The sequence below is a fragment of the Alexandromys fortis genome, unplaced genomic scaffold (genome assembly GCF_014885135.2).
Source record: "Alexandromys fortis isolate MF-2015 unplaced genomic scaffold, M_Fortis_MF-2015_v1.1 scaffold_311, whole genome shotgun sequence".
Classification (NCBI taxonomy): Eukaryota; Metazoa; Chordata; class Mammalia; order Rodentia; family Cricetidae; genus Alexandromys; species Alexandromys fortis.
This window is the reverse complement of record NW_026068208.1, coordinates 336,970-357,177: the sequence shown is the minus strand read 5'-3', so window position 1 is coordinate 357,177 and position 20,208 is coordinate 336,970. Positions and strand designations below refer to the sequence as shown.

At 39.5% G+C, this 20,208-nt stretch overlaps 1 protein-coding gene across 1 annotated transcript in view; it reads right to left on the bottom strand.

The window, feature by feature from the left end:
- The window catches only part of Dync2h1 (dynein cytoplasmic 2 heavy chain 1), a 226,796-nt gene that overhangs the window by 76,548 nt on the left and 130,040 nt on the right, over positions 1 to 20,208 (bottom strand). Inside the window, exons 66-72 of the mRNA XM_050130242.1 lie at positions 17,726 to 17,889; positions 16,275 to 16,394; positions 15,235 to 15,369; positions 12,187 to 12,330; positions 7,419 to 7,508; positions 1,814 to 1,879; positions 276 to 326 (exon numbers count right to left, since the gene is read on the bottom strand). Coding sequence (XP_049986199.1) covers positions 276 to 326; positions 1,814 to 1,879; positions 7,419 to 7,508; positions 12,187 to 12,330; positions 15,235 to 15,369; positions 16,275 to 16,394; positions 17,726 to 17,889 — 770 coding nt within the window. The remainder of the gene's footprint in view (positions 1 to 275; positions 327 to 1,813; positions 1,880 to 7,418; positions 7,509 to 12,186; positions 12,331 to 15,234; positions 15,370 to 16,274; positions 16,395 to 17,725; positions 17,890 to 20,208) is intronic.

The window sequence follows — 20,208 nt, the reverse complement described above, 5'->3', positions numbered from 1 at the left end:
GATTATGACATTTTTCTTAACACAACATACAAGTTCTGTAAAAAAAAATAAGCAGCATTAAAATCTTAGTATTTAATATTTTTCTCTAAAAATGTAACTTTTCAAGGTCTAAAAATATATTAAGCCCACTTTACAGTAAGTGAGCACAGGCCAGGACACACTCTTCTAATAAAAGTATAACTCAACAACAGTTTTAAACTCCTATGATGCAATTGTATTTCATAAACCCCAAGGCAAGAATGTTTTTCCCAGAGAGAAATAACATTTTAACTTACAGCTTTCCGCAGCATGTCTCCAACAACCACACCTGTAAACGTGTCCCATTCCTAGTGAATAAAACATGAGGGACACAAAGAATATCAGAACACAACCAGCCAACACTAGCTTTAATTTCTTATAGGACATCTTTCAATACAGCTTCCTCAGAACAAGAAGAAAGCACCTCCCACTTCTGCAAGCAGGTCAGCATTAGGGAGTCATGTGCACTATACATGAAAGTCACCAGAGGGAACTGTACTAAGACACAAACACGTGTGTACCTCGTGTGGCACACTCACCATCCAGACCAGAGGTAACCGTACTAAGACACAAACGCGTGTGTACCTTGTGTGGCACACTCACCATGCAGACCAGAGGGAACTGTACTAAGACACAAACGTGTGTACCTCGTGTGGCACACTCACCACGCAGACATTTAACTGTTGTTCTTCCATGCACCACTGCTCACTCATACACACATAGTGAAGTCTACCAAGGTTAAAACTTGTTTGTGCTGCGGAAATTAAGAAAAGTATTCCAGGAAGGCACAATAGGACATAGAAGGCCTGAAAACATACTAATTATAGTTTTCAAAATTATATGAAGGCTAGCTAAGTTGATAAAATTATTAGAGCCCAGTTAATCAATTCAGGAAAAGGTGAGCAAACAAGCAACAACATGTGGAATTAGAAACGACAAGAGAAGACAGGTAGAGCTGTGAATATGAAAATTCAGAAGACAGTTACAATCTACCAGGTAGAGCTGGGAGGCAACAGATTGGACTCCCTTAGCCTCGTGTCTACTCAATTCTCCATCTATGGTATTCATACAGCAATAAAAAGAACACTAACACAATTCTCTTTAAACTTAGTTCTAGCTCCAGTGAGTATCATATTAGATGTGGTTATATGGCAGACCAGAAAAAAGATGCTGGACAAAGAACACAACATGACCCTATGGGCTCATGTGATAACTGTGTACCCCACTCCACCCCCATTTATCTGCTGACTCCTGATAGGTGAGCGGCGGTGACAGATGACACAACTGTGCGCCCATATTACCACTTCCCCTTTCTCAGTTGCTCTACTTCAGACAGGAAAGCCAGGAGACTGACTCTTCCAGTACCCAGCCCGAGTAAGGGCACCGGGTTCACAGTAACCCAAGTACCCTAGGAAATCACTTAGACTCCTTCCTTTCTGTAACCTGCGATCCTAAGTGTACATCAGAGAAAAGACCTTCAAACAGCAACTCACACCTTTAATCCCAGCACTCGGGAGGCAGAGGCAGGCGGATCTCTGTGAGTTCGAGACCAGCCTGGTCTACAGAGCTAGTTCTAGGACAGGCTCCAAAGCAACAGAGAAACCCTGTCTCGAAAAACAAAGAAAGAAAGAAGGAGAGAGAGAGAGAGAGAGAGAGAGAGAGAGAGAGAGAGAGAGAGAGAGAGAGAACCAGCTAATGTGCAGACAACTCCAGCCTAAGTCATCTCTAGCTTAAGAAAACCCTGTTAGCGGATTTCTCTGTAGTTCCAAGATTTCCTTCATTCAATAATACTTACATTTTCTTGAAAAAGTTCAGGATGCATACCTCGAACAAAATGCAAAGCAAACATCAACTGGTCAGCCTGCAAAAAAGAACAGGGTTACACTTTGCTATTTCTTAAGTGTCTTTAAATTTTGGATGATATCGTTCTATAATTGGTTTTTTTTTTTACCAGTAATAACAAGTGACTTCGGGTTCTACACACAGAAAAAACAAATATTCAAACTGTGTCTTTATTAAGAGAATAAACATAAACAGAATATTAACAAGATGATTAAACACATGGCTTTGGTGTCTCTGTCACTGTGTTACCCCTTATGACACACATGCACACACACACACACACACACACACACACACAACTCACAGCATTTATTGTATCTGTCCAGTCGTTGTTTCCTTTGCACTCAGAACACTACAGTGACATCACGATACAGAAAGCAGGAAACCTTCTGCCGCTCTATAAGCCTCCAATCACTCCCTGGGATCTGTAAGCTAAAGCTAATAACCACAGAGCAAACGTTACCCAACACTGGTGAAAATGTGTGGTCAGCAACAGTAAGACGCTTCGTCTCCTCCTTGCTTTCTGGTTACAGGCGCTATTTCACTTTAGGGGACAACATGGAATTATGGTGTCATATGTCCTAATGCAAGGTTGAAACAAGTTCTACAACCAGACCAGCCACAATCTTCTTCCATCATTTTTAAAGGTGGAAATGGCAGAATAAATCATTGTTTGATGTCCTTCTGGCTGTCTAGTTGTAATGATGAATCCCTTAGTCACAACAGTTAACAAGGATGTCATAAGGAAGAACCAAGTCAAAAATGAAACAAAAGCCACAACGTAAAGAGGGGGAGAGAAGTGTAAGTGGAGCACATTATTTCCCATCAAGTTAAGTAAGATTACAGATGGATGGATCAAACTAAGAAGTTTTCAGTCTTGTTTTTTAAAAAGAAATTTTGTCATCATCCACAATTGAGCAAATATTTTAGATTCATAAAATCCCTCAGTGCCTTTGCTCAGTCTTAGTTCAGTGTCATTTTATCTCAATATGTTTGCATTCTGTTAGAATCTATTCCAAAAAGCCCAATGAAACCTACTGACTGAAGGAAGGAAGATAAACAAAAGATGACCAGGACATTGGGTGTCCACCACATTCCATTCAATTACATACAACACTCCAGGAAATAACTAACAGAATCCACTAGATGAGGGTTAGTATAGTGTGAGTCTTCATAGAATGTAAGAGAACAAGTTCATGTTTGTACTCAGTGTTTCACTGGTCATCCATCCGCTATCAAGGAATCTCAAGCATCAGCATTACGTAGAATGCTTTGTAATCGCAACTTCAGCACCCTCTACATCCAAGTAAAGAGAAGTTAATTCAAAATCTCTTAGAACTATATAGTCCTATTGCAGGAATTAAATACACATATGGTTCTTACCTACCACATCAATCTGGTAATAACACTCAGACATAACGGCAGACTTATGGCAAACTGCATAATACTGAAAAGGAAACACACATCAAAACTATTCTTCTAATCCTATAATTCTCAAGAACAGTAAAAACTGGAAGCTACCAAATCTAAGGCTGTTCTACAGTAGTCAACCCTTTCAAATCTGTTCACTGACAAGTACCAAACTCCTGGCACCCAAGGGAGAAAGCCCTAAGCCACAGCAAAGGAGATGAGACAGCACAGAACTCAAGCCCTTGCTCTGGGACTGCCCCTAACTTGGACATTTTAACGGGTGACTCTATGCACATTTATGATACAATGAGGAAGAGAGGGCAGAAAATGGAAAGACCAGAGTTATCTAAGTAGAAGAAAACTGCCTAAATTATTAAGACCCACTTCAATAGATTATAAAGTTTTTAAGAGTATTAGTTTAAGATTATTAGTTAATAATCATGAGGTATTAGTAATAGTTTGTTTAAAAACAATATCCACCTGAATGATACTCAAATGAGCAAATTCATTTAGAAAGGAAGGCAAGGTAAACTACACAGAAAATACAAAAGGAAGAAATTTTTTTCTTTCTCACCCACTGTTCTCTCTACATGTGAGATTTTTGAAAGCAGTATTGCACAAGGAAGAGGTAACTTAGAGACATCTCTCCCAGAGCTCCATTCAGTGCTCCTCTCAGAGTGCTCCTGAGTGCTCCATCTACAGCTCCTCCCAGTGCCTCTCTCTGGTACTCCCTCCTGCTCCTCCCAGAGCTCCCTCTAATGCTCCCCAGTGCTCCTCCCAGTTTCCCCTAAATCTCCTCCCAGAGTTACTTCTCAATGCTCCCCCTAGACTTCCCCTAAAGCTCCATGCTCCCTACTGCTCCCCAACAGCACTCTCCAAGTGCTCCTCCCAGCACCGTCCCTCAGCCTCCTGCCCCAAAGTGCTCTGAAACGCTATTGTCCTGCCCTCTTTCCTTTATCCCAAAAGATTCATGGGGGGGGGGGGGATACTAAAAGCATGAGTTACTTCCATGTAGTTTTATTAATATGACAAGTTTGGGGAAAACAAATATATAATTTATACATTTCATTAAGTAAGTACTGAAATAAGTGTCCTGACCTGAAGAAAGTGAAATGGCACAGCCAATCACCTAAGTAGAAATAGCCAGGCAGCTTTCTCTACTTGGCTCAGTTTAGTAAACGTCCACAATACCTGATACAAAACAGATCAGTTATTTTCTGTTCCCAGTCAACTTGCACTCAGTTTGATGGACCTGAACACTCATCCACTGGAGCACACTGCTGTCACCAAATGAGGGCAGAGCTGCGTGGGTGACGCTCTGGCAGGCAGGGTAACATCAGGCTGACTGCTACAAACCAGAAGGCTTTAACAAGGACATGAAACCACTTCTGCCCTTATTAATGCTGCAGTATAAATTCTGAGGAGTCTATCTCATCGTTTATGACTGATGCAGCTTCTCAACTTTCACCATTATTACTCAGACACTATGGAATCCTGAAATCATACTCTATAGTGACAGAAAGGAATTTGACAAAACAGACATTTTATTTATTAAAAAGTATCTTACAAATTGTATTTTTAGGACTTGCCAATTGTTCCTGACAGATTAAGAAAGCTCAGAGTAGACAAGAAGAGACTCTGAGTGCACACTGAAGGACTGGACCAGCTTCCTAGCCTCTCTCCTACTGTGACCTTTTAGAAGCTGCTTAGCGTGACCTCAAAGTATTTTTAAAGGATAAAGTGACTTCAAAGAAGCCTCCATAGAGTGCACTGAAACAAAAACTATCCCTTTGCCAATTACATTGTAAATTATATGGCATGGGCTTAACAGCAAACTTATTTATTTAATAATAAGAGCCTTAATTATCACAAATAAGAATAATAATAAGTGAAATACAAAAATATAAACTGAACAGAATGATAAAAGTGGAGTTAAAGCGGGGCGATGGTGGCGCACGCCTTTAATCCCAGCACTCGGGAGGCAGAGGCAGGCGGATCTCTGTGAGTTCGAGACCAGCCTGGTCTACAGAGGTAGTTCCAGGACAGGCTCCAAAGCCACAGAGAAACCCTGTCTCGAAAAACCAAAAAAAAAAAAAAAAAAAAAAAAGTGGCGCTAAAAGGGAGAATGTTTATGGTATTTTTAGTTTTACAATGTTTTACCTTGAAAATTTCAAAACATCTGTCTTGATTCCATTCACCCCCAACTACCTCCCACCAATTCCTCTCAGCGCTCTGCAACATATCTGTCCCAACTTCATGTCCTCTGCTCTGTGTGTCCCCCAGTTTGATAAGCATCCAAAGAAAGAGGTGCTTTCAGTTTCCTGTGGGTAAGAGTACCAACTAGTTCAGATGTAAACACACAATAACAAGTAACAAGTAGACAAGCAAATACACTTTTATCCAAAAATCTACTAAATCAAAATACTTAAATCTGCACACAAGACAAAGGTACTATGCACAGTGCAGCCATTCGTAATGGCGAAAAATGCGAGGGAATCTTACTGTCCTGTACCAGAGATGTCTACAAAGACAGAGTCCGCTCACAATTCAATTTTCCACAACGTAAAACCAGAGATGTCTACAAGGACAGTCTGCTCACAATTCAATCTTCCACAACGTAAAATCGAGGTTTAAGGGGGAGGTTTCAGAACCTTAGTGAGCCTTTGGAAGGAAGAGGTACTGTTCCCACTGAAAGAGGACTTCTGTACACATGTGCAGAAGTTCTGCACTGAGGGTTGGCTCTGCCTCGACTAACACAACACAGCATTCAGGACTTCCTGAGTGTGCAGCACTAACCTGTGCTAACAGCTCCTTAGACTCGGGTGCCAGACTTTGTGGGAGCTCTTTATGTCGTGAGCTGACCCCAAGGATTGGCTCTAAAGGCCTAAACTTGGTTCTTAAGTCTCCGGAGTCTCACATTGAACACTGCTCTAGATCCTTCCTAAGAGGAAGACATCTTCAGAAAGTCGCTCTTCATAACTCAGAAGCCACCAACTCTCCGCCCTGTGACTCTAGCAGCAAGGTAACAACTGCACCACACAATGCAGGCTGGAGGTTTAAAGGAGAATGCCCCACAGGCTGATAAGTCTGAATACTTGGTTCCGCAGTTGGTAGAACTGTTTGAGAAGGTGAGGCCTTGTTGGAGGTGTGTCCCTGGGAATGATGGGCTTCGAGGTTTTAGCTCTCTCTGCCCCTCGCTGGTGGATTGCTGTAGAACAACGCTGTAGCTACCATGCTATTGCTGTGGCACAGTGCTCGTCTGTCTGCTGCCACACTCCCCAACCATGATGGTCATGGACTCTCACCCACTGGAAATGCTTCCTTTTATAAATTGCCTTGGTCATGGTGTTTCTTTACAGAATTAGAAAAGTCACTAAAACACCAGAGGACACTAGGCAATGCCTAGAAACACTAGGTGTTCACAAATGAGAGAAAGAGGAGGGCATGTTATTAGCAACTGACAGCCGCAGGAATGGTGAATATCTCACGGGCACAGAACTGCCACTTCACACAAACATGTCCCCAGATGATACTAGACCTGAAGATGAGGAACCTGGGCTGGGAAATGACACGTTACCAATGGCTAACCTCCTTTTTAGTAAGCGCAAGACTACCAAGGACATGTGGTGTAGGAGTTCCTTCTGTTTGTGTTGCTTTCATTGGTTAATGAATAAAGAAACTGCGTTGGGCCTGATAGGGCAGAACTTAGATAGGCGAACAAGACAGAAGTGAATTCTGGGAGGAAGAAAGCAGAGTCAGAGGAGAAGCCATGAATCCTCTGCCTGAGATGGACGCAGGTTAGAATCTCCAGGAAGCCATTGCCATGTGGTGATACACAGATTAATGGAGATGGGTTAAACTAATATATAAGAGTTAGCCAATAGGAAGTTAGAGATAATGGCCAAGCAGTGTTTTAATTAATACAGTTTCTGTGTGGTTATTTCAGGTGTAAGCTAGCTGGGCAGATGGGACGAACAAGGAGGCCCTTCCACCTTACAACAGACATGCAGCTAGCCTAGTGTCCTCACCTTGTCTTTTTTCCTTCTGGCTACATTTTGGTATGTGGTGAGAAGTTAGAGTCTGTCAACACAACTGCCCATTTCAATGACAGAGGAGTGAGGAGCAGTTTATATCTGATGAATCCTTACCTTAAACAGGCACCGGCATATATATTCATACACCATATGCTTCAGTGAGCTGACAAGAGACTGGATTCTCTGTTCTGTATTTTCAGAGTCCTGTAGATTAGAATTTGAAAATCCATTAAGAAATTTAGAAACATTCACATATATTTTATAGCTGCATAACTTTTAAAAATTATTCTTCAGACTCAAAGTTGGTTCTGAAATAAACATCCTTGTCCACAAACCCCAAGAAATTAACTAAATAAGTGCATTATATTGTACACTAATGCAGTATTTTATACTATGCAATTTCTATACATTTATAAAATCAAAGGTTTAATAAATGAAGATTACAATCAATTTCAAAATAGAAATAATAAAAATAATGAAACTCCCAATAGTACTAGTTCAACTACCACACATCACTCTGATAGCAATAGCATTAAAAACACAACCTATTTCAACATGAGGTAAGGCTAATTAAAAGACTTGAATCTGATTTACCAATTCAGCTCAGGTGAGAAAAGCTTTAATATGAACTTGGAAAGTTGTACAAAGAAACCCACACCTCCAGTGCTCAGACTGACTCTGGAATTCTGTTCTAGATAACTGTCACAACATTATTGTATTACTGATTATTATCTCCACAGATTTAGAAAACCTAGGACCATCGAGATGAGTGGGTAAAGGAGCTTGCTGCTGAGGCTTCCACACTGGAGAAGGAGAAAACAACTCCTGAGTGTAACCTACAAACGCACGCGTACACACGCATGTATACATACATGCAAACGCACAAATGCACACATACACTCAAAATAAACAGATGTGAACTAGACAAAGAAGACAGGGTTGACCGGCTGGAAATGGGGATAGAGCACAAGAGATCTACAAACCACAACACTTCAGAAGTCATTTACAGAATACATGGATTGTAAACTTTAACTCTGGCATTAAATTAGACTAAGCAGCTTATATTTTTGTGTTTATAACTACAGAAAAAAAAAGACTGGTAAAATAATTGTAATGGTTAAGAGAAATGGAGCTAGGTTTCCAGTGAAAGGTGTGGAACTGGCACTCCTTAACTGTTTACCACGCAACCTCACACAGGAAATGAAGAATTAAACTGTTAATGACTGTTTACTGATGGAAGAAGGTCATTGGTTAATTAATAAAGAAACTGCTTGGCCCTGATAGGTTAGAACATACGTGGGTGGAGTAAACAGAACAGAATGCTGGGAGGAAGAGGAAGTGAGCTCAGACGCCATGCTCCCCTCTCCCAAGTAGATGCGATGAAGCAAGCCGCCAGGTTAGACATGCTGAATCTTTCCCGATAAGACTGGAGCTACACATATTATTAGAAATGGGTTAGTCAAAATATGAGAATTAGCCAGTTAGAGGCTAGAGCTAGAGGGCCAAGCAGTGTTTATATGAATACAGTTTGTGTGTTGTTATTTTGGGGTATAAGCTAGGCAGGCGGCCGGGAGGCAGGAACGCAGCCTGCAGCTCCATCAACAGTTTACTACATAACATCACACGGGAAATGAAGAATTAAAATGGACTTTATTCTAAAACACTTGTAAGCTAGAGTTTTTTACTCTATATTTATAAGATTATATGAAAATAAATTTAAATGTGCATATAACTATACACATGTACACATAATGGGTCAGTACTATCCAATCAAATATTATCTAACACAGAACAATTGTTACTGAGAAGTATACATATTTACTTTTTTACCAAAATGTTTCAGCCAACACAGTATCATATCACACTGTTTGATTACATACTTAATACTTTCAATTTTTAAATACCAGTCAAAACTAAGGACCATGTGTAGTGATAAAGATTATTGTAATTTTTACTTGATAACTGTTTTATTATATGTAATTTTGCTATGTTAAAGTTAAAGCCTTTCTTTTTTGTTTAAACAGAAAAAGGGGAAATGATGTGGGAATGATTTCTTATTAATAAAGAAACTGCCTAGGCCCATTTGATAGGCCAACCCTTAGGTAGGCGGAGAAAACAGAACAGGATGCTGGGAGAAAGAAGCTGAGTCAGGAGTCGCCATGATTCTCCCACTCCACACAGACACAGGTTAAGATCTTTTCTGGTAAGCCACCTCGTGGGCTACACAGATTATCAGAAATGGGTTAGATTAATATGTAAGAGCTAGCCAGTAAGAGGCTACAGATAACGGGCCAGGCAGTGTTTAAAAGAATACAGTTTCCGTGTAATTATTTCGGGGCACGCTGCGTTCCGGCAGCACTGGCTCCCACATGGCAGGCTTATGCCCTGAAATAATTACACGGAAACTGTATTCTTTTAAACACTGCCTGGCCCGTTATCTGTAGACTCTTACTGGCTGGCTCTTACATATTAATCTAACCCATTTCTGATTATCTGTGTAGCCCATGAGGTGGCTTACCAGAGAAGATCTTAACCTGAGTCTATTTGGAGTGGGAGAATCATGGCAACTCCTGACTCAGCTTCTTTCTCCCAGCATCCTGTTTTCTCTGCCTACCTAAGGGTTGGCCTATCAAATGGGCCTAGGCAGTTTCTTTAATAATAAGAAATCATTCCCACATCAACCATGCTAATAACATTTCAGCATTCCTTATCTTCTTGAAATCTACTATTTGTCTTAAGGGAACTATATACTCTCGTGCAGTAGGGTTCTAAAACAAGGAAAAGAGGATTTTCAGAATCCAAAAGGCTGAATGAAGAACATGTGTGAAGAATCATGTGACATGCTTTATTGGCTAGCACACAGATCACTATGGCGACAATGGCAGATGCACACAGACTAAGACACATACCAGAGGAAGGCAAACACTACACAAAGACACTCACGGCTGACCTCATTGGTGTGTCTACACAAAATCAGCACAAAAATGGCTTACTGCAGGAAATGGCCACAAAACCCACCAGAGCACTGCTTACTCTCAGTCTCCCAGACACCCAATGTCTACCAGTTTCCTGTGGGTCACTTTGGAGATCCTCATCAGAGTCACAGTGTGTAAACTTTAAATGTCCTTATGACCTTCAGTTGTACAAATACTTCTTTTCACCATGATAGAGCAGGCTAATTTTTGCTGGCAAAATCTTTCCCCAAGGCACAAGTTCTTTATTACATAAAACTTTACTTCAAATTTGAGTATATAAACATATCAAAATAATATATATCAGTGGGATAGGTATTGGGAAAAATAAGATCATTGTTTATAATCAAAGGACTATATAGCATCCTTGGTGAAAATACTAAGCAGTCAACGCCAGTGAAGATTCTCTTCTAAAACAATAAAGGACAGCATTATATCAAATGCAAAAAACATGAGTCACAATTTTGATGGTCTTGGTTTTGCAAAATTATTTCTTAAGTTAAGTGAAAAGGCAGAAAATAAAGTAAAAATAGGTACAACACATTACAAAAGTGTAAGGTTCTTAACATGTAAGGAAGTCTGAAAATGTGTGTGTTTGTTTGCTTGCTTTTGTTTGTCGAGACAGGGTTTCTCTGTAACTTTGGAGCCTGTCCTGGAACTAGCTCTTGTAGACCAGGCTGGTCTCGAACTCACAGAGATCTGTCTGCCTCTGCCTCCCGAGTGTTGGGATTAAAGGCGTGTGCCACCACCGCCCAGAGGAAGTCTGAAAATATTAATAACGTAAAAAAAAAAGATGTAGAAACTGTGTTCAGCAAGAGAAAAGTACAAATATCAAACACAGCTACATTTATTTTCTCACAAGTGATCTGTAACAGCATTGGGATTCCATACATGCCCAGGAGCACGAGCATGGGAAGGAAAGCAGCTGTGCTGGCTCCTGTACGGACTGGAAAGGCGTCATAAGCACAGCCATCTACCAACGGAACACATTTCTGAAGAGTATGTAGTCAGCATTTATCAAAGAGCTTAGTAACATGCATTTTCCCCTCAGCTACCCAACTCTAAGAATTTAAGGAAAAATCAAAGATTTTTTTTTTAAGTGTGACACTCCAATTCCTGAACAGTTTCATCACTAAGAGGTGGTGTCTATTTGCTTGTTTTGAATATGGACAGACTTTTAGTTGTTTGGGACAATACAAGTCTTCAAAAATGTTACAAAATGTGATTCCACTTCTGTCTTATTCACCAGAATAAATATATTTGATTCCGAAGTATCATATAAGAAGTCCATCTACTCTGTGCTGAAATATCAACCCTGCCATAGTGGTTCTGTGGTGAAGAAACTATTCATCAAGTCTTCTCCCTTGGTACTCAACAGAGAACTGAAGAATCTATACCTGAGCCACACCCTCAAGTCTCAGCTGAACTCCCAGACACACAGAACACATCCCTGCTGTGTCATAGCCAAACCCCTACTTAGTGAGATAGTTTGTCAAGCTTCCCCAAGGAGAGCAAGCCTGCTAAAGCAGTGTATAGTTTTGCCTCTGTTGTAGAGAACAATGCTTTGTGTATATTAGAGTCTCAAATGGCAAAGAGACAGCTCAGGTGATATGACTAAGTAGACAATTTATTTCCTTTACAAACACTTGTGAATTATTGGTGTTTGAGGGGTCACTTAATATTAACTTTTCTTAGACCATAAACTGTTCCTTTGTTTCCAAACAACACTATAATAGTTTGTCAAGAATATAGAACAGAATTAAAGAAATGGTCTCACCTAAAGGAAATTTAAAACTGTTACATGTGATCCTCTGAAATATATAATAAAACTTTTCTGAAAAATGTACTAGTGTAAGTTCAACATTTAAGTGGCCTCCAGCACATCTCTAGCTGCTGGGTCAACAACTCACCTGCTTGTTCTGCAGAGCTCGTTGGAAAATTCGGAGAAAGGAAGCCAAACTGAAGCGGTACATGTTATTAATCTTGGACAAGTCAGAGATGATGAAGTACATCTTGCTGGCACTCTCAGCCAAAGGCAGATAGGCATCCCGCTCCTGTGGATGGTTAGTGGTTAGTGGAGACAGAAGAGGGATCATCTCATCCAGTGCTTTACTGCCACCTGCAGGCCACTGTACACACCTAGCCCTAGACTCTGTTCTTACAGAACAAATCAAGATGAAGAAGAATTTCTGTAATTTAAGGTAATTAGCATCTTTATTTATACAAAGCTGAGGACAAAATGTCTTCACTCACTCAGAGTGCTTTGAGAAAGCACACAGAATGGATTCTGGAGGCAGGAAGTCCAAGGCTAAGGCACCAGCAGATCTGATGTCTACTGAAGGCTCATTTCCCGATCCCTGGAGTCCGGCAATTCTTTTTGTGCCTTCCAGAGTGGAAGGCAAGCTCGCCTCCTTTGCCCTCTTTTATGATGCAATGATAACTCTTCTCCTGACCCAGGAGACCTTCACTCCACAAAGGTGCCCCTCTTAACCCTACCTCAGCAGAGAAGAGGTGTCTACATAGGAATTTAAGAGTGAGGCTCAAACATTCACATTATAGCAAGACATCGGAAATATTTTTCTAACCATAACATGGTAGAATCACAAATGGTTCATGGATTGGTCCTAGTCAAACCACGAGTATTGGAGATGAAGAAAGAATGAACAGTGGGTGGGGGCAGGTCGTTTAGGTGATGCAGGAGCATGGCGTGCCATCCTGCGAGAGCACTTCAAGCAAGAACAGGTTGTTGGAGCAGAGGCAGGGAATGTGACTGATAGAGGTGGTCATGACATCTGTATTTAATAAAACGGGGGCTGCCTTTCTGACAAACAGCCCAGGAGAATAGGATAAATGGCTGCAAGGCTCTGAATGCAGGTGGGGTCTCATGTTCTCGTTACCATGCTGCAAATACAAATATGACTTTGGTGGGTCCCATCTACAGACCATCAACGCTTGCTGCATAAGAGAAGGCACAGTGCTCACAATGCTGTGGGAAAGACTGCAGTCAATGCCTATCAAGGTTAGCTTTGCAATGGCAGGTGGGATTGACTGGACTCGAATCAGGCTTTGGTTTTTGGTCTTATTCTGGTTTCAACAGAGCTCTATTCGAAGCAATAGACGAGAGTAAAATGTGAACAAGAGTGGGGAAGTATTGGAAAGGAGAAACAGAAAAGTCATCAAGGGGAACAGAAATAACTTAAGAACATCAGCGCGCCCAATAACTCTAGAATGTCAGTGTGCTAAAGGTCAGGCTGCTGCCTGAAAATCCACAGCGATATGAGTTTCCAGCAAAGCTCAATCGCACTGTGCAGGAGAAAAAGTGATGAAAGGCTGGAGCTTCGCTACTAGAATCATCAAAGCGTAAGAAGGATTCCAAGGCAACTGTAAGAGAGTGGTTCAGATGCTCACATTGACTGTCTACTCTGACTATGGAAGAAAATGTTTGAAAAGAAATAGTATATGACCCAATTAGTATACTTAACTTGTCTTAAGATAAAAATCTGCTGAGCACAGTGACCCACCCTTGTCATCCTGGCACTCAGGGGGCTGAAGGGGAAGATCACTGCAAGTCTTAAGCCAGCTGGGTGCCAAGCCAGTTAGGACTTGTGATGGCCATGGTGTCAACTTGACTATATCTGGAATGAACTACAACCTAGAAATAGTGGGCACACCTGTAACAGATTTTCTGCTTGGTTTGAAGTGGGTGAATTCACTTCTAGTTTGGACCGTTGAGGTGAGAAAACACACATCTTTGAAGACGCATGTCTTTACTTCAAATCTTGAGATGGGAAAAAATACCTTTATCATGGGCCATAGCTTCTGCTTGAATTCTATATAAGGACACAGAAGAAGGAAGCTTTTGCTCTCTGCCTACTTGGTCTTGTGTTGCCAGCAAGTCCATTTCTTCACTCTTTGGGATTTGGCTGTACAGAAGACCAGCTGAGACACCCGCCTTGTAGGACTGAGCAACTACTAGATTCTTAACTTTCTGTGCACAGCTAGCCACTGTTGGATTCGATCTGACTACACAATTCTACCACATTAACACAAATATTTAAGATTTATTATAATGACTTATAGGCTAAAGTCCTGTAAGTCATTCCAATAAATCCCATTTATATACAGAGATAGATTCATTCCATAAGTTCAGTGACTCTAGAGAACCCTGACTAATACAGACTACAGCCTAAGACCCTGCCAAAAATACAAAAGAGAGGGAGGGATGGAGGGAGGGAGGGACTGAGACAGAGAGACGTCTAAGAATGGTGCCACAGTTTAGATGTCTGGATTTAAACTCTTCCCTGAGAGTCTGCATGTTAACATCTTACCTGAAGCCCATGGTGTTGTCAGAGAGGGAAGGACATTTTAAGAGGGGGCACTGGGGGAGCTCTCAGTATAGTGAATGCAGTGCCTTCAAAGAGGACCCACTGTGGGACCCTAGTTTCCCGCACTCCCCATAGTCTCTCAGGCCCTCTCTCACACATACGACAAGAGATGAGAGTTTCACCAAATCTTCCTACTGTGATGTGCTTGCTGCCTGCCTTGCACAGCCCCGAAGCAACAAGTAAATGATCAATGAACCCTTTATTACAAGTTGATTTCCAAGGTATTCACTAAAGTAATGGAAAGCCAACTGACACAGCTGGCAAAGATGTTCTCTCACACCCCTTTTCAAAACTCGCTGTTAACTTCATCGTCAAGCACATCTCTACCATAAGTAACAAGGTAGCAGATGATGTCGAAGCCACCAGGGTGGACAGGAGCTGACCATACTCAGTGTGAGAGGCATCTTACCTGCCTCCCTAAAACAGGAATCACAACCCAGGCTCTGGTATTTTGGAATGGCTTTCATTATTGACAAAATCATTTCCCTGAAGATCTGACTGCACATGTTCTACCAAGTTAACACAAATATTTAAGGAAAGCTGACATAAAAACACAGCAAAGGAAATAGTTACTTGGTCAAGGAAAATCTGGAGTTTATAAGATTCTTTAAGTGAGTCTTGAATAAGCGCACTGCTTGCTTTTGTCTGATTCAAAGATTCAATCAAATCCTTATTTTCCAAAATATTGCCTTGAGATGTAGCAAGTGTCTGCAGAATAAATTAATAATAAAAGAAATTAACAATAAATAATAAAAAATTATTATAATATTAAGAAAATCAATTAAATGAAGCATGTAAACATGTTAACTATTAATGTGATAAAAATACTTTTTAAAAAATTTCAACATTATGTATCCTATATCAAATTAACTACAGTTTATATTTACAAATATAACATTAGATATATTAGTATCTAATATATTATATTAATATATAATAACCAAAAGTAAACAGTTACATATTTAGTCATAATTTCATGCTAATTTTAATGTCACTTGAAATCCCAAATTTATAATGAATAATGAAACAACACAATAAAAAGGAATTATTAATTTAGAACAGTTTATTTTAATTATAACTTATTGTCAGATAATGCTATTGTACACTGTAAAGATTTGTCACTCGTATTGATTTAATAAAACACTGAAATAGCCAGGCAGGAAGTATAGGTGGGGCAACCAGACTAGGAGAATTCTGGGAAGAGGAAAGGCAGAGACGCAGTAACAAGTCAGATGCAGAGGAAGCAAGATAAGAATGCCTTACTGAGAAAAGGTACAAGCCACGTGGCAAAACAAGAATTATGGGTTAATTTAAGTTGTAAGAGCTAGTTAATAATAAGCCTGAGCTAACTGGCCAAGCAGTTTATAATTAATGTAGGCCTCTGTGTGTTTCTTTGGGACTGAATGGCTGTGGAACTAGGCAGTACAGAAACTTCCATCCACAATAACTCCCTCTGATATTCATTCTGAGAGAGAGATCCTTGTTTTCTGTTAGAATTGTGACTTTAAGATAACTTGTACCACTCTGGAAACATCATACACCTTATGGGTCACACTTGTGGCTTGTATCTGATAAAGAAGCAGCAATAGGAAACTAGGCTGAGAGCTCATTACCTCCAACAGAGACTCCTCAAGTCTGGCTAGCTGTATCTTCTTATCTTCCTCCTGCTGCAGCAGTTTCGTTTTCTGTTCTTCTAGATCAGGTTTTTCATGCTGAATAGTTAAGGCTAAAAGCTTAAAAAAGAAAAACAAAAGAAGAAACTCCAACAATGCTCTTTAAAAGAGAGTAAAGATTTTGACCAGGCCTTGGAAATGAGCAAATACAAGTACTGAGATAAATGTGACATCATTTGATTCTTTCTAATTAAGTATAAGATACTTCCACATTTGTACCTGACAAGAAACAGAAAATAGATGTCAAAAGCAATCACTGCAATGAAAAATATGTAAAAATCACAGTATTTGTTAAGTATGAAGAATTTCATTCTAAAGTTAGATTAAAATATGAAAACTATGGAACTCGTATTAGCTACTAACAAACATTTACTTATGATATAAGACATATTAAAACATTACATTATCAGGGCCAGTGAGATGGCTTAGTGGGTGAAGGCACCTGCCACAGTTTAATTACCTGAGTCTGATCCTCAGAATGTATGTGGTGAAATGACTTCAAGTTGTCCTCTGACCCTAACATACACATCATAGACCACAGATACCCATAGATATATACATGTAGACACACAGATAAATAATTCAAAAATTAAATATCACATCATCAAAACAACATTGAAATAACATTTTGTACCAACAAATATTATTACAATTAAAAAGACAAACAGAAAAACACATTTTCCTCAAAAATGCCATAGTAGTATCTATTATTTTGTATGCTAATTTGAAAATAAAGCAATTTCAAAAACAACTCAATGAAAATAAAAATAGTATCAATTTTTTTTAAAAGAGAACTTTCCTATACTTCCTATACTATTCTTAGGAAAATCCAACATTCCAGTCATGTTGGAAAATAGATTTCTTTTTTATGATAAAAGTATTTTTTAATTGTTCCTATTAATCTGTATGTTTTTCCCACTCCCCTCTCCTGGAACTATCTGTACCTTGTGCTCTTGCCATAGGAAGGCCTGCAGTGCTCCTTACACCCACTACTAAGGTGAGCTTGCAGAGCAAAGAATAATTTTTCAATAAATTCTGAGTGACTGTTCAAATATTGATATGTAAGAATTATAATGCAAAGTATAAATATTTGGAGAGCCTTATGGCATAAGAAAAGAATATTTTGAAGTAGCAGCTTTGAAATTCAATAGTCAAAATTACACAGATGTACATGTTATTATAGAGAGTGAAAGAAGAAAATAAGACTGTTAAATGAGTGAAAAAGTGAAGGCACTAAAAATCAACACACATTTCTTTGCAGAGGAAAAGCAAAGAATGTACAAATGAAAGTATGTACACTTAAAAAACCATCTTTAATCTCAAACATTAATTCTATCCTAACAAATCCATTCCTAGCCAACACGGCTCTGTAAGTGTTCACGCCCACACACCTGCCCTCGAAGTCCACTTCTGGTCGTGGTGAAGTTCACCTCAGTCACGATGGACGCGGCATCAGGTGGGATGAAGGGATTTGGATTTCTTGTTGACAAGAAAAGGCGGAAATCTTCATTGTAGTCAATGATTTTGTCACCTATTTGTACCACATACCGTGGACCTATCAAAAACACACATACAAACACAATTAGTTGTCCTGAAACTTCTGTATAGTCTATGAACCTCCTGTGAAAGTTTTAAAAAACTGTTTGCAAGAATATTTTGCATATAGACTAAAAAAAAAAAACTATATGGCAGTGAGTTTCCCTGACATTCAAAGACAACTATGACAAATTCATTAACATTCAGAAACTACATTTTACTGAAAAACAGGCTTTGTGCTTAAACCATACACACAGACAAGACATGCTCTTTCCTTGTGGATTTCACTCTTCCTTGAGTTCCTGCTAAATGTTCAACTTTAGCATTTACAGTCAAATAAGATCAAGATAATCCTGGGATAAAGAAGTAACAATAGGATACCTACTTATAATGGGTATTGTTTTAATATTGGCTGTATGCTCATATTCCAATTTTTTCTGAAAGAGTTGTTTATATATGTCAAAAGTAATCACATATTATTCCCAATTTCTAAATTGTTTAGTTAAAAGGTACTTATTGTACTAGTACTTTAGATATAAAATAAAAATCTAGGAATATAAAAATTTGAGTAGTTACAAAGACATGCATTATCCACAAAATAAAAAGATGACATAGAGACTGGGGGGAAATATTTGCAAACTATTTTAAAGACAACATCCAAAATTTATAAAGTATTATAAATAGCATAAAAGCAAGTAACACAATTAAAAATAGAATAGGATCGAAATAACATTTCTCCAAAGAAGAAATTACAATGGCCAGCAAAGAATGAAATAGGCTCAGCATTGCTCATCACCAGGTAAACGCAAAGGCAAGCTTCTGTGCTGCCTCACCTCTGTGTGGATGGCTACTATGGGAAAACAGGCACAAAAAAAGAACCAGTAGCTGAATGAAGAGTGGTGTCCTATTACAAAAAGCCTCATAGAAGTTCCTGAAGAAATTAAAACTAGCACCCTACAATGACCAGGAATCCCTCTCCGATGTATACACCCACAACCAAAACCAGCGTGTGATGGTTTGACTCTGAATGTCTACAGACACGTGAAAATCCTGATTATCAGCGAGTGGGCGGCAGGGAAGTGACTGAATCAAAGTCTGATGGAATCAGGGATTTCTCCAGGGATGGCTTCCTGACTTGGAAGCTTTAGTGGAAGGCAGGAACCACAGATAAAAACTATTTAGAGGAAGTAGGTCACTGGGGACATAATGCTCCGAAGGACTCGTCTCTTACTTGGATATTACAAAAAGCTGATTAGGATACATCATTTCCAAACAAGATTTGCAGCCTCAAACATTCACCACACCATTACTATTGTAGCCAAGAAGAAAAACCTTCAAGAGTCCATCAGCAGACGAGCATACTGCAGACACAGTATATAAACATATAGAGTGCTGTTTGATCACTTGCTAATGCATGAGTGAGCTTAGAGGGCATTAAATAAAGGAAATGAGCCAGACAAAACATGGAAATTATTGTGCAAACTCACCTGTGGTGAGATGTAACTAAAGTATACAAAGTAGTAGATACATGTGAGATGAGTAAGATTAGAAAGCCAATGTAGAACAATCTAGAAGGCCAATATAGGATATGAGGAATGTAATGAATACGACTGTATCATATTTGAAATTCTGAAGTCATTTAGCTGTTCTTGTCACACGAAAGAGAGTAACTATAGAAGGCTGGATCCCACTCTCCAGTTTTCCTCCTCTCCCACAGTCTAGTCACACAGCTCTGTTCACTGTTAGACTGAACTAAACCGTTGATCACACTGGTGTCCTCATCTGCCTTCTCTGGAAATCCGTCCGTGTCACCTAGGTTTGCTTTACTGTCTCTAGGAAATCTCTCAGTCTAATTGATAGTGAAGATCTACTATCACACTGCTGTTCACATGGCATCTACCTCTCTGTTCTTTTTATGTACATTTAAAGCAAAGTAATTCCTTGACATTTTAAGGTATGGATGGTAAAACGACATGTTAACACATCCATCTGTTTATAATTACTCTCATGTGACTGCTCTGTTTCCCGACCCCATCACTTGACTGCTCTGCTTCCCGACCACCATTACAGTTGCTACTCTGCTCCAGCGCCCCTTCCAAGATACAATGCCTCCCCATAAACCCAGAACAATGCATCCTAAGGTGGCCTGGAATCTCTAAACCATGAGTCAAAAAAAATCTTTCCTTGTTTAAGTTGATTTTTATAAGCATGCGTCACAGCAATGGAAACACTGACTCAACACAAGTCACCCATAAACTATAGAATAGTACTGTAGCATCATAAACTATTAAACTTGAAAGACTTCTAGAGTTACAGAGTATTTCATAATGACAAGGAT